The following is a 12,666-nucleotide window of genomic DNA, read 5'->3' as shown; positions in this document are numbered from 1 at the left end:
CCATAGTCACAGTTAAAGAACAAAAGTAAGTCATAGGTCTGTTGCATCATCAGACTACTGTCTTTGTTTAGAGACCAACTGATAGGAAAATTTTATTTTGATCAAACAGGCCTTCTGTGTAGTGTTTTCTCACAGCATGTTGTGTATTATGTGAACATTTCTGGAAGCTCTTAAAACTAATCAGAATTTTTCTGTATTATTTGATGTTGTTATTCTTTTTTTCTCTCTTAATCAATTGTATTATATTTCATTTTTGTACTTTTATTTACTTTTCTGTGTGTCATTGTCACCAATGATATCCCTATAATTTTAGAATCTTATTTACCAATGTCAAATACATTGTAACTTGAAAGGAGAAGTAAAATAAAGATTATAATTCTTACTATATATATATATATATATATATATATATATATATATATATTAGTTTATTTATTTATTGGTATTGTTAGAAGTAGTAGTAGTAGCTTTAATATGCCTCTTCCTGATAACAATATTACTTATGCATATATACGATAAACTAAACTTTGACTACAAATGCAGCTTGAATACATAGAAAATAACATTAAGCCTCTGACGTATCAGTCACTGCTCAAAAGCATGTACAGAAAAAAGTATGTATCACTTAAACAGGGATTTTAAAAACAAGAGACTGATGCTAAAAAACTGTCATTGTTTTTGTGTGAAAAAGTTGGAAGCAGCGCAGCAAGTCAGCTTTGCTGCCAGTCGGTCCCAGAGGTCATTTGCAGTACTGCAAAAAAAAAAGACCATTGCTCTAACAGAGACAACTGAAAAAACAATTGGCAGGACACCTCTTACTGCACACAAGGTTTATTATTCCTGTTTTTTAAAAGACTATTACTTTACATCTGTAAGTCCATGGGAATGAAGATGTTCATTTTTTCCATTTCAAATCCTGTTGTGAACAGGCCTTTAGGCTATGTTCAGACATATAGTAGCATTTTGTCAGGAAACAACAGTGCCTGAACAAACTAAATGAAACACATGCAACAGACGACAATATGTTTTAAGCCATAATACATGAAAAAATATGGATGATGTTTTTGCACAGTGTATGCACAGGCCCTGCTATACCTATGAAGAGGGTTGATGCTGGATGTGGTGATCTGCTCTGTTTTGTTGTACAGCAGAGTACAAACACTCCTGTGGTGACCCACTCGTCTTCTTAACCCTCTTTGTGTTCCTTGCAGAGAAATTCAGTGCTGCATAGTTCACTGACTCTGCTTCACCTTCCTGCAAAAAAAAAAAAAAAACTGTGTTGATGACTAAAACTTTTGAGATTTGGACTGCAACATCAAGACTAATTAGAGAACACAAATAATATGACACTTGAGCTTTTTAGGGGGAAAAAGGTGTACAGTTTGGTTTGAACACATTAGGCTACCCTTCATCCTCCACTGCACATACATTTAACCCACTGTTTCTCCAAGTTCCCCTCCAGACACATTTTAAAGTATATAAACATACTCTACTATGATTAATAGTTTGTTTGACATGGTTTTCTTACATAAAAAGTTTTTATTTCCTTTTAAACACTGAAAAAGGGCTTGAAGTATATTTACACTTACTTCCTCATTGAAAATTAACACTGTAAATGGGAACTGCACAGTGGGGCTATAAATATCTGAGTTTGTTAAGACAAATAACACTTCTCACAGTCAGTTTATCTAATGTTAATATAGAAATATTAGATTATATATATTAGATTATAGCAGTTTTAAAACAAATTTACCAAATTATCTGATCGATCTCCAGTTGATCTCTCATGTCCATAGTGATGGGAAGCACTCATTGCTCCTGATAATGAAAGAAAGGCTTTTCTTGTCACTTGAGCACCTGTTTGTTATGTGAAGTAGTAACTGTACATTCACTCCCAACAATGTTAGACCAACATCAAACCAGTCAAAAATGTATGTTTTTTTCCAGTAACTGGGGTGAAACAGATTCCTGTTTTAATAAGTCTATGTCTCATTTACTTTTATTTAGTCTGTGATAGTGGTAGTTTTACCTGAGTAAAGTATGTCAGTATTATTTGACTGATGTAAAAAAGTAATATAAATGCATGTTTTTCAAAGAAGACATATAGCTAGATCTTCCAATTAGGACTTAAATTGCCAAGCCAATTTTTGGCTTGTGATAAATTAACAGATATGCAATTTTTGACATTTATGATTGGGCCTCAGAGGGCTTAACTGAAATGACAAGTAAAACCAAAGCTAATCACTGTTGCAAACCTAAGCATAGTTAAATTAATACAAAAATCAACATATGATCAACTTACCTTTGCAATGATCACAAATTCCTCTCTGAATTACACAGAAAATAAGGATGACAATCACAATCACACAGCAGGTCAACAGTCCTCCAAGCACAAGGACAACTGGGTCCAGTTCTGATCCTGAATCTGAAAAATGTTCATAGAAACATTAAACATTTTATGATTATGGACTAATCATTTGATATTGGAAACACTGTAACCGAGCAATAAACTTGATAGTCTTTTACATATATTAGTCAGGCTAAATCAATGCATCCAAGACTCACATACAACTGTAAATACATACTTGTCTCCACCTTAGTTCCTTCACCAAACAGGATCTCTCCACATGTGACCACAGGCACAGTAGTAAGTCCCAGAATCAGAGTCCTGTATAGTTTTAGACAAACTGTAGACACAGCTCCTTTCTTCTTCTTCATCACTCCTGTTCCTCTGAGTGTAAATGATTCCTGGATGAGATCCTCCTGATCCAGCTCTGAACCAGTGCACACTGTGTTCACCTGGACACTGGACTCTGGTTTCTTTGTTCTTGGAGAGAAGTAAACACTGGAGAGTCATTGGGTCTCCCAGCTGGACTGATGCTGTCTCTGGACTTTGTTTCACATAGACGTGTTTCTGCTGATTCTGATCTGTGTGATTCAGTTTTTAAAAATGTCACAAAAATCACAATCTAGACTGTTTGACTTGAATGTAATTATCATTATCATGGGCAGAGAAAGTATACATTTACCGTTCACAGCCAAGAACGTGCCACTGCCGAAAGTCTGTGAATATGCTGTTCCATTTTGACAGAAATATGTTGCTTCATCCTCTTTGCTGACATTTCTGATGGTAAGAAGATACTGAGCCTCATCTTTTGTTACCGTGAAACGTGAGTCTTTAAATTGTTCATTAACAGTAATTGCACCAAGTACTCCTGCAGCAACTTTATACATTGTACGTCCAAGAGACTGTTTATACAAATTAAAGAATTTGCCTCCTATGTCCGCGACTGGACATATCAAAGTAACATTGTCACCAGGTTCAACCACAGTCAAAGAGATCTGCTGAGAAACCTCTGTAGTTTGAATCAGAGCTGAAGAAAAAAGACAATAACAAAAGTTAGACCTCAGCTTGACAAAGTCAATGAGAAATACACAGAAAGATTGTTACAGGGCCTCACCCAAAGTACATTACTATGTTTTCACACACAGTATACATAGTGCAAAAAGGTTAGTAGTATTTTTCACACACTAAATAAGAGTTGCACTTACACACTGTACTAAGAAGAATCAAAGCAGCCAGTCTTCCGATCATTGTGGTACAGCACTCTGACTGATGTCTTTCACCCAAATGGAAGATCTGATCACAAGGTCATCAGGGTTTACAAAGTGGAAATTACACTGATTGGCTGAAGCATAGCAAATGTACGTCCCCCTAAATAGGCAAACTCTCAATCAATTTGTAGTTTAACCAAGATGTGAATACAGTTGTTTTCTTTCTTCTTTTTTTTAATTACTGGTCTGAGATCTCTAGTTTATGTGCTTCGTTTGTTTAGCACTATAACACTAAGCCTTCTAACATATAAACCTGTTAAATGGAACCAATGCAAAATTAGACTCATGTAAAAAAAGTAATTGTGTTGTATTTTCTGGTTAGCATCTTAGTTAGAGCAAATAAACAAGACAATTTGGAGCTGCTAAAAGCTCCTCACCTAGCTCAGTTGTTTCTTCTTTTTTTTGCGCCAGTACTGTTCAACACACCCCAAAACAATCTTTAAAGAGATTAAACTCATCTCAACTCTATCCCATCTAACTCTGCAAGAAGGAACCAGTCCTGTTTTTCTATATGCCAGACATCCCCATAAAAACTGAAAGCTATACTACTTTAACAAGTGAGGTCTAGGACATCAAGACACAGAAGCAGTGATACAGTGGAGCAGGTTGTTGTTGTGTTCCTCAAGTCATTTCTGAGCAATTTTAGCAGTGTGGGGTCACATTGTCTCACGGGGGGAGGTTGCTGCTGTTGGGGAGTGCTGTTGCCATGAGGGGGGTTCTTGCTCTGTAACAATGTTTAGGTGGTTGGTATGTGTCAGAAACATCCAAATAAATTCCCGGACCAAGGGGAACATGGCATTGCAATGAGATGACCAGTGTTATTGACTGTCAGTGGTTTTAATGGCTGATGAGTTCTAGGTCTTATTGTCCCCAACGTGTTGGCTGGTACAGCATGTTAAGAAGAGATGCTGCATTTTGGTGTGACATACTGAAATCACTCTATGCTTATACTCTATATTGTTTTCAAATGCTGAACCACACTGGGAGTATTCCAGTTGGATCAGGGCTTGAGGCTTATCAAAATATTTGGAAATCAGAGAATAGATACTTAGTCCTGTTTCATTGAGTCTTCATGTTCTGAAAGAGAAAGAGAGAGAGACAACAGAGACAGTGGTTTTGACAATGACCTGTGGAAACATGGCTAAAAGAAGCACAGACTGTATGGAGCTTTAAATATTGCAATCACGTCCAATCTTTCTAGCAGACATGTATGAAAATACTGCATAAAAAGATTGTCTAGAGAAAACTTCAAATGAATTAAGTAAGTTCCTCTGTCTTTGTAGTTTCACAGCTCTTTGCAAAGGCATTCTGCATGTTTGTCTTGAGAACAACAAGCAAAGCCTCAAGCAACAACTACACAACAGACGTAGGCTGTGGCGGGCCATTCCTCTGCCCTTTGACCAACCACCGAGACTGTTTGCTCAGAACAGACCTGACTATGGGCTTCAACAGGATATGATGAGAGGTTGAAGTTGCAAGCTACAAAAGCACGGAGAGGGAGTTTAGGTTAAGCCAGGGATTGTTTTCTGTTTTCTTACATATCGTCTCACAGCAAATTTATTGATTAATCTACCGTTGACTTTTTATACATGTCCTGATAGAAAAAGGATTAAATAAAGTTTGTAAGAAGCCCATCAGACAAACACCGTCAGTGTCACATTGACACCTACCTCATGTCATTCAGAGTTTCAAATTGACTTGACTGCTTTTACGATTGTGGGAGGAAACCATTGCAGGGTCAAGGACGGCATGCAAACTTAACACAAAATGAACTGAGCTTTCTAATTTTAATGACGAAGCAGTAAAATGTGTATTCTCATGCTTTTAGCCGTACTGGTTTGAGGAATATTTTCTCCCCTGTAATGCATTAATTAATTAATACATTAATTCGGTGCAAATCAGCCTCTAATAGATGGTCAGATTGTGTATTGGTTATCTTATTTCCCTTGAATATTAAAAGTCATTATTTCCTTATACTGTAGGCAGTGTTAAAGCTTTAACATTTTTAATATCATAATTGTCAGACCTCTCATAGATCTGACTGCATGTGTGGTAAAAGACCCTTTCACTTCACACCTTAGTTTGAAAGCTTAACCACAACAATGCTGAAGTTTCCATGCATCATTTGTTTGTCAGTGAACAGACTGTGCACACAGAAAGTACAAAGCACAAAGCGGGACACAAAGCACACCAAAGTATTTATTGCTGAGCTTTTATTTTGAATTACAGTTAGGTGCTCCTCTCCCTTTCATTGTTAAGTGGTCAACTGTACATATGGTGACTCAGGAGTTATTTGTCTGTATTCTTTATAGTTTTCTTGTTAATGTAGGTAAATTGTACCTTTTAAAAAAGATGTTTGCATTGTCTGTCTTGGTTTTTCATATGTGGAGTTTAACTGGATCTTGTTCCAGGTTCACATGGGTCCTAGTAATATCATCAACTCTAAATTACCCATACTGTAACAGCAGTGGTAAGTACTGTACGCTGAGTGTAACCCTGCTGCTGTCTGCTGTGCTCTTCCTGCTGATGTGTTTCACTACAGATGACTGACAGGCAGAGTGGGCGTGTCATTGTGTATGATGAGGGATTGGCCGGTCCCTCTCCAGTCCATCTCTTTGGTCCAAGCTGAAGTGTTGTATTGTGGTTGATTGTCACAGCATTTTGCACTGACCCGATCATAGTCCCCAGAGGACTATGAATCCTATTTAAGATGGTAATTCCCTGACATTTCATCCAGTGCCACCGGCAGGTGGGCTTTTTTTTTTTTTTTTGTTAAATATCTCAACAATTCTTGTGCGGACTTTGATGAAATTTGATACACTTGTTCATGCCCCCCCACAGGATAAATTGTAATACCTGGGTTTCCCCCTGATTTTTCATCAAGCACTATCATCAGATAAAAGTTTGGTTTTCACCCTATACATGTAAATGGCATACCTTGCTTTTACTGCTAGTTAGCAAATGTTAGCATGCTTACATGTTAAAAGTAAGATGGTGAACATGGTAAAAAAAATAAAATAAAAAAAATAAATAAAAAATCATACCTGCTGTACATCAGCATGTTAGCATGCCAAGCTCAAATCACCACTGTTCCTACAACCTTGCTGAGCTGTTAACATTGGACTCTTGGTCTTGTTTAAATGTACTCTATTCAAATAGATGAGATAATTCCTAGTGTAGTACAGATATGGATGTTGGATTTCATCTCAAACTAATAATTAACATTGTATTCTTTTAAACCATGTCAGCTATATTTTCCTAACCAAGTGTTTTTGGTTTCTAGTCTTAATCATATATGAAGTTGCCATGCACAGATTGTATGTGATTAATAAAATCAGAGTATGTTTCATCCTGCAAGGTAACACTTTTCTGTTAATTTCCCTCACAGGAAACATATTGTTAACACAACAGGTATGTTGTTTACCATATCTCTCCTCTAAGACCTTCAGTGTTCACTGTAAGTGTCAGATTTAGGAACCCACCATGAGAGCCAAATATAAGATGATAAAAGCGTGCTGCTGGTGTTGTCTCATGCTTCATTTGGAACGTTTGGTTGACATATTTCCGCTGTGGTAGTACAGTGAAACGCCAACATAACAAAAGGCCAATCAGATTGCTGTGAAATTGTTCCCTCCCATTTGATAGGAGTACATCAAGGCAGATCATCTCATAATAAATTAACTGCTGTCTCAGCTGCTGAGACCAGAAAATGCCAGTTTTAATATACATACTGCTCTTGATCAACATTGGACGTAAGTATTAAAGTCAGATTCATTCCAGTTATATTTGAAATACATTGTCTTCTCTTTACATTAATATAGAGAGGGCATCTAAATGTATCTCTGCTGTTAATTATTGCTCTGTTTTGATCTTATTTTCAGGATGCACAGACGATCACATCTTTGAGACAAAGACTGTTGATGTCGGAGATGATGTGACTCTGACATGTCCTCGCAAGACAACTTGGCTTGCTTCAGACTTATTTTGGATCAGGCTTGTTCCTGGAACATTTCCAGAAGCTTTAGGAGGAATGATAGCCTATAATTTTGACCGTGTAAAGAAAACTAATCACATGACAGCAAAACAAGAACCTGGATTATTTGTTCTGCATTTTTCCAAGACACGTTTAAGTGATACTGCAGTCTACTACTGCATAAAAGTGGAACAACGTAACATGACATTTCTGAAAGGAATATTTCTGAGAATCAAAGGTAACAGTTTTTTCTTTCTTCCCTGTATATATTTAGTCCATATATCTTTGAATAATTCATATGAAGGTGACCAGACTTTTGTTTAAAAAAGATATTATTTGTGTTTTTTGTTTTCTGTTTGTTTTTACAGGGCCAGAACCTGATATCACTGCCGTCACTCAAGACTTTCTGTCTGATCCAGTTCGTCCAGGAGACTCAGTGACTCTGCAGTGTTCAGTCCTCTCTGACTCTGAGAAGAAAACATGTCTAGAAGATCACCATGTGTACTGGTTCAGAGCCAGATCAGATAAATCTCATCCCAGTTTGATTTATGCTCATAGAAATCACAGTGATACATGTGAAGAGGGTCCTGAGGTTCATTCTCCTCAGAAATGTGTCTACAGCTTTTCTAAGAACGTCAGCTCCTCTGATGCTGGGACTTATTACTGTGCTGTGGCCACATGTGGAGAGATCATTTTTGGAAATGGAACAAAACTGGACATTGAAGGTAACGGCACCATATTCCTATATAATGAGAAAATTACCACCATCTTCTGAACATTATTTTATCAAATATTGTCAATTATGTATTCCTATTTCTTGATTTTAATTATTTGTCCATGTGTTTCAGTTGTCAGCACGTGTGATTCACAAGAGGACAATTCAGTTGTCTTTCTGCTGTTTGTTGCTTTGGCTATAAGTCTGATTGTTATAGCCTTCCTTGTCTATGTCATCACAAAAAAGTCTTGTGATTGTTGCAAAGGTAAGAAAGGTTATGTTATGTATCAATGTATTAATATTTCGTCCCAAAAGGTAGCATCATTTGTTTAGTATTTGCTCTCTGTATAAGTAAATCTACAGTATCATTAAAGTGATTCCAATGACTCTTTTTTTAACACTACAGCTGCAGTCAGTCTGCAAACAAATGCTGCAACAGCCAGTGGTAATCAGCAAAGCCAGCAGGTAAAGAATTAAAAAATGTAGCTACAAGCAACATTTTTTTTTTTCTTTTTTTTTTTTACATAATCTGATTTCTCATTTTCAGTTTTGCTCTTTATTTCCTCAGAGAAATGAGGAGCCTTTGGTTTACTCTACAGCAGTCTTCACCAGGAGAAAAACTGACAAAGCAGGGAGAAGGAAGGCAACAGCAAAGGAAGAGACAATCTACACTGATGTCAGGGCTTTCGCAATAGACTAACAATCCATTCCATATTATTTTTGTGGTTTTTAAAGGTTTTCAAAGAAGGTTTGATGAATCTGCCAAGCTGGTAAGAAAGATTCATCTTGAAAGAGCTGTGAGAAAGGTTACCTTTGTCTCTTTTATGTTATGCAGTTTTAGAGTTGTTAACGTCCTTCCATGACTTTATCTCTGTATTAATGCGCTGCAAAGAACAGGTGTATTAAAAGAACTCAACATGTGTATGTGTGTTTGTTAATAAACTAACTTTCACATCTAAAATGCACAGAGCTAAAATGTTGTTGTTGTTGTTTTTTTAATTGTTGTTGTCAGTGGGATTCTTGCATTGTCAGGACCTGACAGTTATGTTATCAACAATTTTCCCTCAATCAGCTGCCAGTTCATTTGCTCATATGTTTCCTCAGTGCTGTTCATGCTATGGGCTCATTCCTGTTACCTGCCTGCTACCTGTATTTACTGGCCTGATGTCTGTCTGCCTGCCTGTCCACCTATCTACTGGTAAGCCTGGTTTTCATCATTTATTTATCATCTACTAAAACCCGGCCACCTCATCATTTATTAAAATAACTTCTTTGCATCAGCCTGCCTGGGTGTCTGTGCTTGGGTCCTCCCTGCTTATGCTTCTACCACCAGGCGTGACAATCTACATTCATATTTACTTTGAAGCGTTCTAGATTGCTGCTCAGTAAAATGATGTGCTGTTCTTCATTTTGTGCAGTGCTTCACACAAACTATTTGTGCATTCATGTTTACTCTCAAACTGGCATTAATCTTGTTTTTTGTTTTTGCCTTTAATAAAGATGTGAAGTGATACTTGTCAGTAACAAGCAGCAAACAAGATTACAAACAGATTTCATCAGCACAGAAAAAGTTTCAAAGGATTTAGTGAACGTGGACTGTGCCTACCAAAATACAAGACACTCCCAAGTGCACTTTTGAATCTCTGTTCTGTGATAACCAGTCAGATGCGTTTGATGGTCTGACCTCTCAATCATCACGCCTCCTTTACTTACTGAAGAGATACCATCAAGATGATCCTGTGTGCTGAACAATGCTTTTTATTCATCATGGATGTAAGTACTTTTTTATTCTGTTTACTTGATTATGTTTGTGTCAACTGCGTCATTTTCATCATAATAAAAAGAACAAGATGTGTCAGATAAATCAGAGATATGAAATGACTGTGAGTAAAGATCTGACTCTCTTAGAGCTGTGTTTATCACTTCTCTAGGAACATCAGCTCCTCTGATTCTGGGACTTATTACTGTGCTGTGTGTTCTTGTTTTGTCTATTAGGAAACAGATTTAAATATCAGATTATACGGTAAAAATCCATAAAGATGAATATTAGTAATGTCTGTATTTTAAAATTATTAGGTGATATTAAACATCATTTACTAATTGTTTCTGCCTTTTCATAATGTTTCAGGAAGCTTCATGTGGTCACAGACGGCCTGTGCAGTTATTTTTCTGCTGAGTACTGTCATGGCTGTAAGTCTGTTACAGCCTTCCTCATTCACACCATCAAGAAAAAACAAGTGTGACTGTTGCAACAGCAATAGAAGTTACTCATTGTTCTCTATCTAAAAGTATTACATCAAAACTACATCATCATTATTTATTGTCATCTATATTTTTTCTGTTTCATTATCTAGCTGCTGTTTCCCTGCACAAACAGTGATGGTCTGAGGAGTCAGCGGGTAAAGTATTTAATGGTTGGATAAAGCATCAAACGTAGTTTCTACTTTGCCTCACATATTTTCTCAGAGACGACGACTGCTGTCATATTTACCATGATGAAATTTGAGGAGGAAAGCATGTACTGATTGATACTCAGTATCAGCCAGTGCCCTGTGCTTTTTGTTTGTTTTTGATGTGTGACCATTTAAACTATTTATGAGCATGATATGGAACTACACCAAATTACGTCAATAAAAAAAATGTTTACAACTGCTGTGTCATTGTGCAAAAGTAGTGTTAGTTACACTTTACAGGATTACTGAAATCCATCTGACATTTAAATAATACTAAACTTTTACTTTGAAACTGACAGCTTCTGAGGGGTTTAACTGGATTGTGTGTAGTTCTCTTAAAGCATGTTGCAATTTCATGTGAAAAAAGCAAAATTCTCATCAAAATGGATTTTATAATTCAACTCCCTTCAGTGTTGATTTTTTAAAATAAATGATGATTGAAGTTGCAGTTAATCAATCTGTGAAGACAATAAAAAACGAAAGAGGCCCACTGACATGTTGGCCCCTTACAGAAATACTGGCACATATGCTGTGGCAAAGTAATTATCAAAGCAACTGAAAGATGTTTGCTCTCCCATAAAATCACCTGAATGTCACGGTTGTTGGCAAATATACATCCTCTGACATTCTGAAGTGCTACATGTGAACACAGCCTAACATGACGTTACATGCACAGTCCCTGCTCTACCTATAGAGACGGGTGTTGCCGGTTGTGGTAATCTGCTCTAGCAACAGAGTACACACACTCCTGTGGTGACTCTCTCTTCTTCTTTCCTCGTTTTCCTCGCCTTTCAGAGAAATCCAGTGCTGCATAGTTCACTGCGTCTGCTTCACCAGCCTGAAAAAATATATAACAAAAATATATAACAATATATATATATATATATATATATATATATATTTGTTTACATCACTACAATAGTGATATAAAAACAGGACGAGACATAACTGAATATTTACATGAATATTTACCAGATCATTTGATTGGTCCGCAGGTGACTTGTCATGTCCAAGATGATGGGACGTACTTACTGCCTCTGTTTCAAAAATGTAAAAGCCGTCACATTGTATTCAAACACAGAGAATATGATTACTGCTGTCATAGCATAGTGTGATTTTTGTCATTGTCTCATTGAAATAAAAGGATGAATGAACGATACATATATTTTCAGTTTTGAGCTTTACAATCACACAAATACAAACTCTTCTCTTCTGTAATGTGCTCAGTACAGATTCAGTTTTCTAATGGTTCCCACTGATTAACTCCACTAGAGCTTTGAGCCAGTCAGATGTGAAATACGTTGCTCAGTGGCATCTGGATGACAGTTTGTAATGATATGTAATGTCTGAGGTTCGATGTTAAAGATTTCCATCAGCAGTAAGATGTGGTGGTGAGACATAACATATACATTCAGACCTTTAAATTGGGGTCTGAAAGGCACAGTTGAAATGAAAATATGGTGAACATACCTTTGCAGTGTTTGCAAACTTTCCTTTGATTTATGTAGAAAATGAGGACGGCAGTTACAGTCACACAGCAGGCCAACAGTACTCCAAGAACAAGGAAGACTAGGTCCAGTTCTGATCCACATTCTGAAAAATGAGACATTCAAAGACACATTCACCATTATTTAAATATTGAGTCTCAGGTGTAATTATTTGTTGTTGGAAACAACAGTGTCAGTCAGAAAAATAATTATATTTTGTCAGTACACACAAATGATGAGTCAATATTCAGTTTTATGTTTTGGACTAAAAATTTGACAGATATTAATGAACACTTTCAGATTTATACATGCAAAATAAAATGGAGCAAGGCACAGTTTTCTAGAGGGTAAGAAAAATAATGCATAATTTTATTATGAATGAGTTCCTCAATATCTTTGCATAACACATGTTTAAGGTCTCAA

The 12,666-nt window shown here is 36.6% G+C and overlaps 3 protein-coding genes across 3 annotated transcripts in view; 1 reads left to right on the top strand and 2 right to left on the bottom strand.

The window, feature by feature from the left end:
* Positions 1 to 815: 815 nt before the first annotated feature.
* Positions 816 to 3,627, bottom strand: LOC108895092 (uncharacterized). Its single transcript, XM_018693757.2, is given in 7 exon segments — positions 816 to 1,254; positions 1,754 to 1,818; positions 2,303 to 2,425; positions 2,586 to 2,637; positions 2,639 to 2,928; positions 3,030 to 3,374; positions 3,553 to 3,627. Coding segments are annotated over 7 exon segments (1,077 nt in total). The 5' UTR covers positions 3,596 to 3,627; the 3' UTR covers positions 816 to 1,095.
* Positions 3,628 to 7,286: 3,659 nt separating this feature from the next.
* Positions 7,287 to 12,666, top strand: part of LOC108895093 (uncharacterized) — a 25,099-nt gene continuing 19,719 nt past the window's right edge. Inside the window, exons 1-6 of the mRNA XM_018693758.2 lie at positions 7,287 to 7,367; positions 7,497 to 7,826; positions 7,957 to 8,313; positions 8,437 to 8,568; positions 8,710 to 8,768; positions 8,872 to 9,051. Of these exons, the coding sequence (XP_018549274.1) occupies positions 7,325 to 7,367; positions 7,497 to 7,826; positions 7,957 to 8,313; positions 8,437 to 8,568; positions 8,710 to 8,768; positions 8,872 to 9,003 (1,053 nt within the window). The 5' untranslated portion in view covers positions 7,287 to 7,324 and the 3' untranslated portion in view covers positions 9,004 to 9,051. The remainder of the gene's footprint in view (positions 7,368 to 7,496; positions 7,827 to 7,956; positions 8,314 to 8,436; positions 8,569 to 8,709; positions 8,769 to 8,871; positions 9,052 to 12,666) is intronic.
* The window catches only part of LOC108895062 (uncharacterized), a 25,882-nt gene continuing 24,344 nt past the window's right edge, over positions 11,129 to 12,666 (bottom strand). The window contains 3 exon segments of the mRNA XM_051072610.1: positions 11,129 to 11,594; positions 11,729 to 11,793; positions 12,227 to 12,349. Of these exon segments, the coding sequence (XP_050928567.1) occupies positions 11,445 to 11,594; positions 11,729 to 11,793; positions 12,227 to 12,349 (338 nt within the window). The 3' untranslated portion in view covers positions 11,129 to 11,444.

This window comes from Lates calcarifer, linkage group LG8, assembly GCF_001640805.2.
Source record: "Lates calcarifer isolate ASB-BC8 linkage group LG8, TLL_Latcal_v3, whole genome shotgun sequence".
In the NCBI taxonomy this organism is placed as follows: Eukaryota; Metazoa; Chordata; class Actinopteri; family Centropomidae; genus Lates; species Lates calcarifer.
Note: the sequence above shows the minus strand (reverse complement) of the source record. Positions and strands in the feature narration are given on the sequence as shown.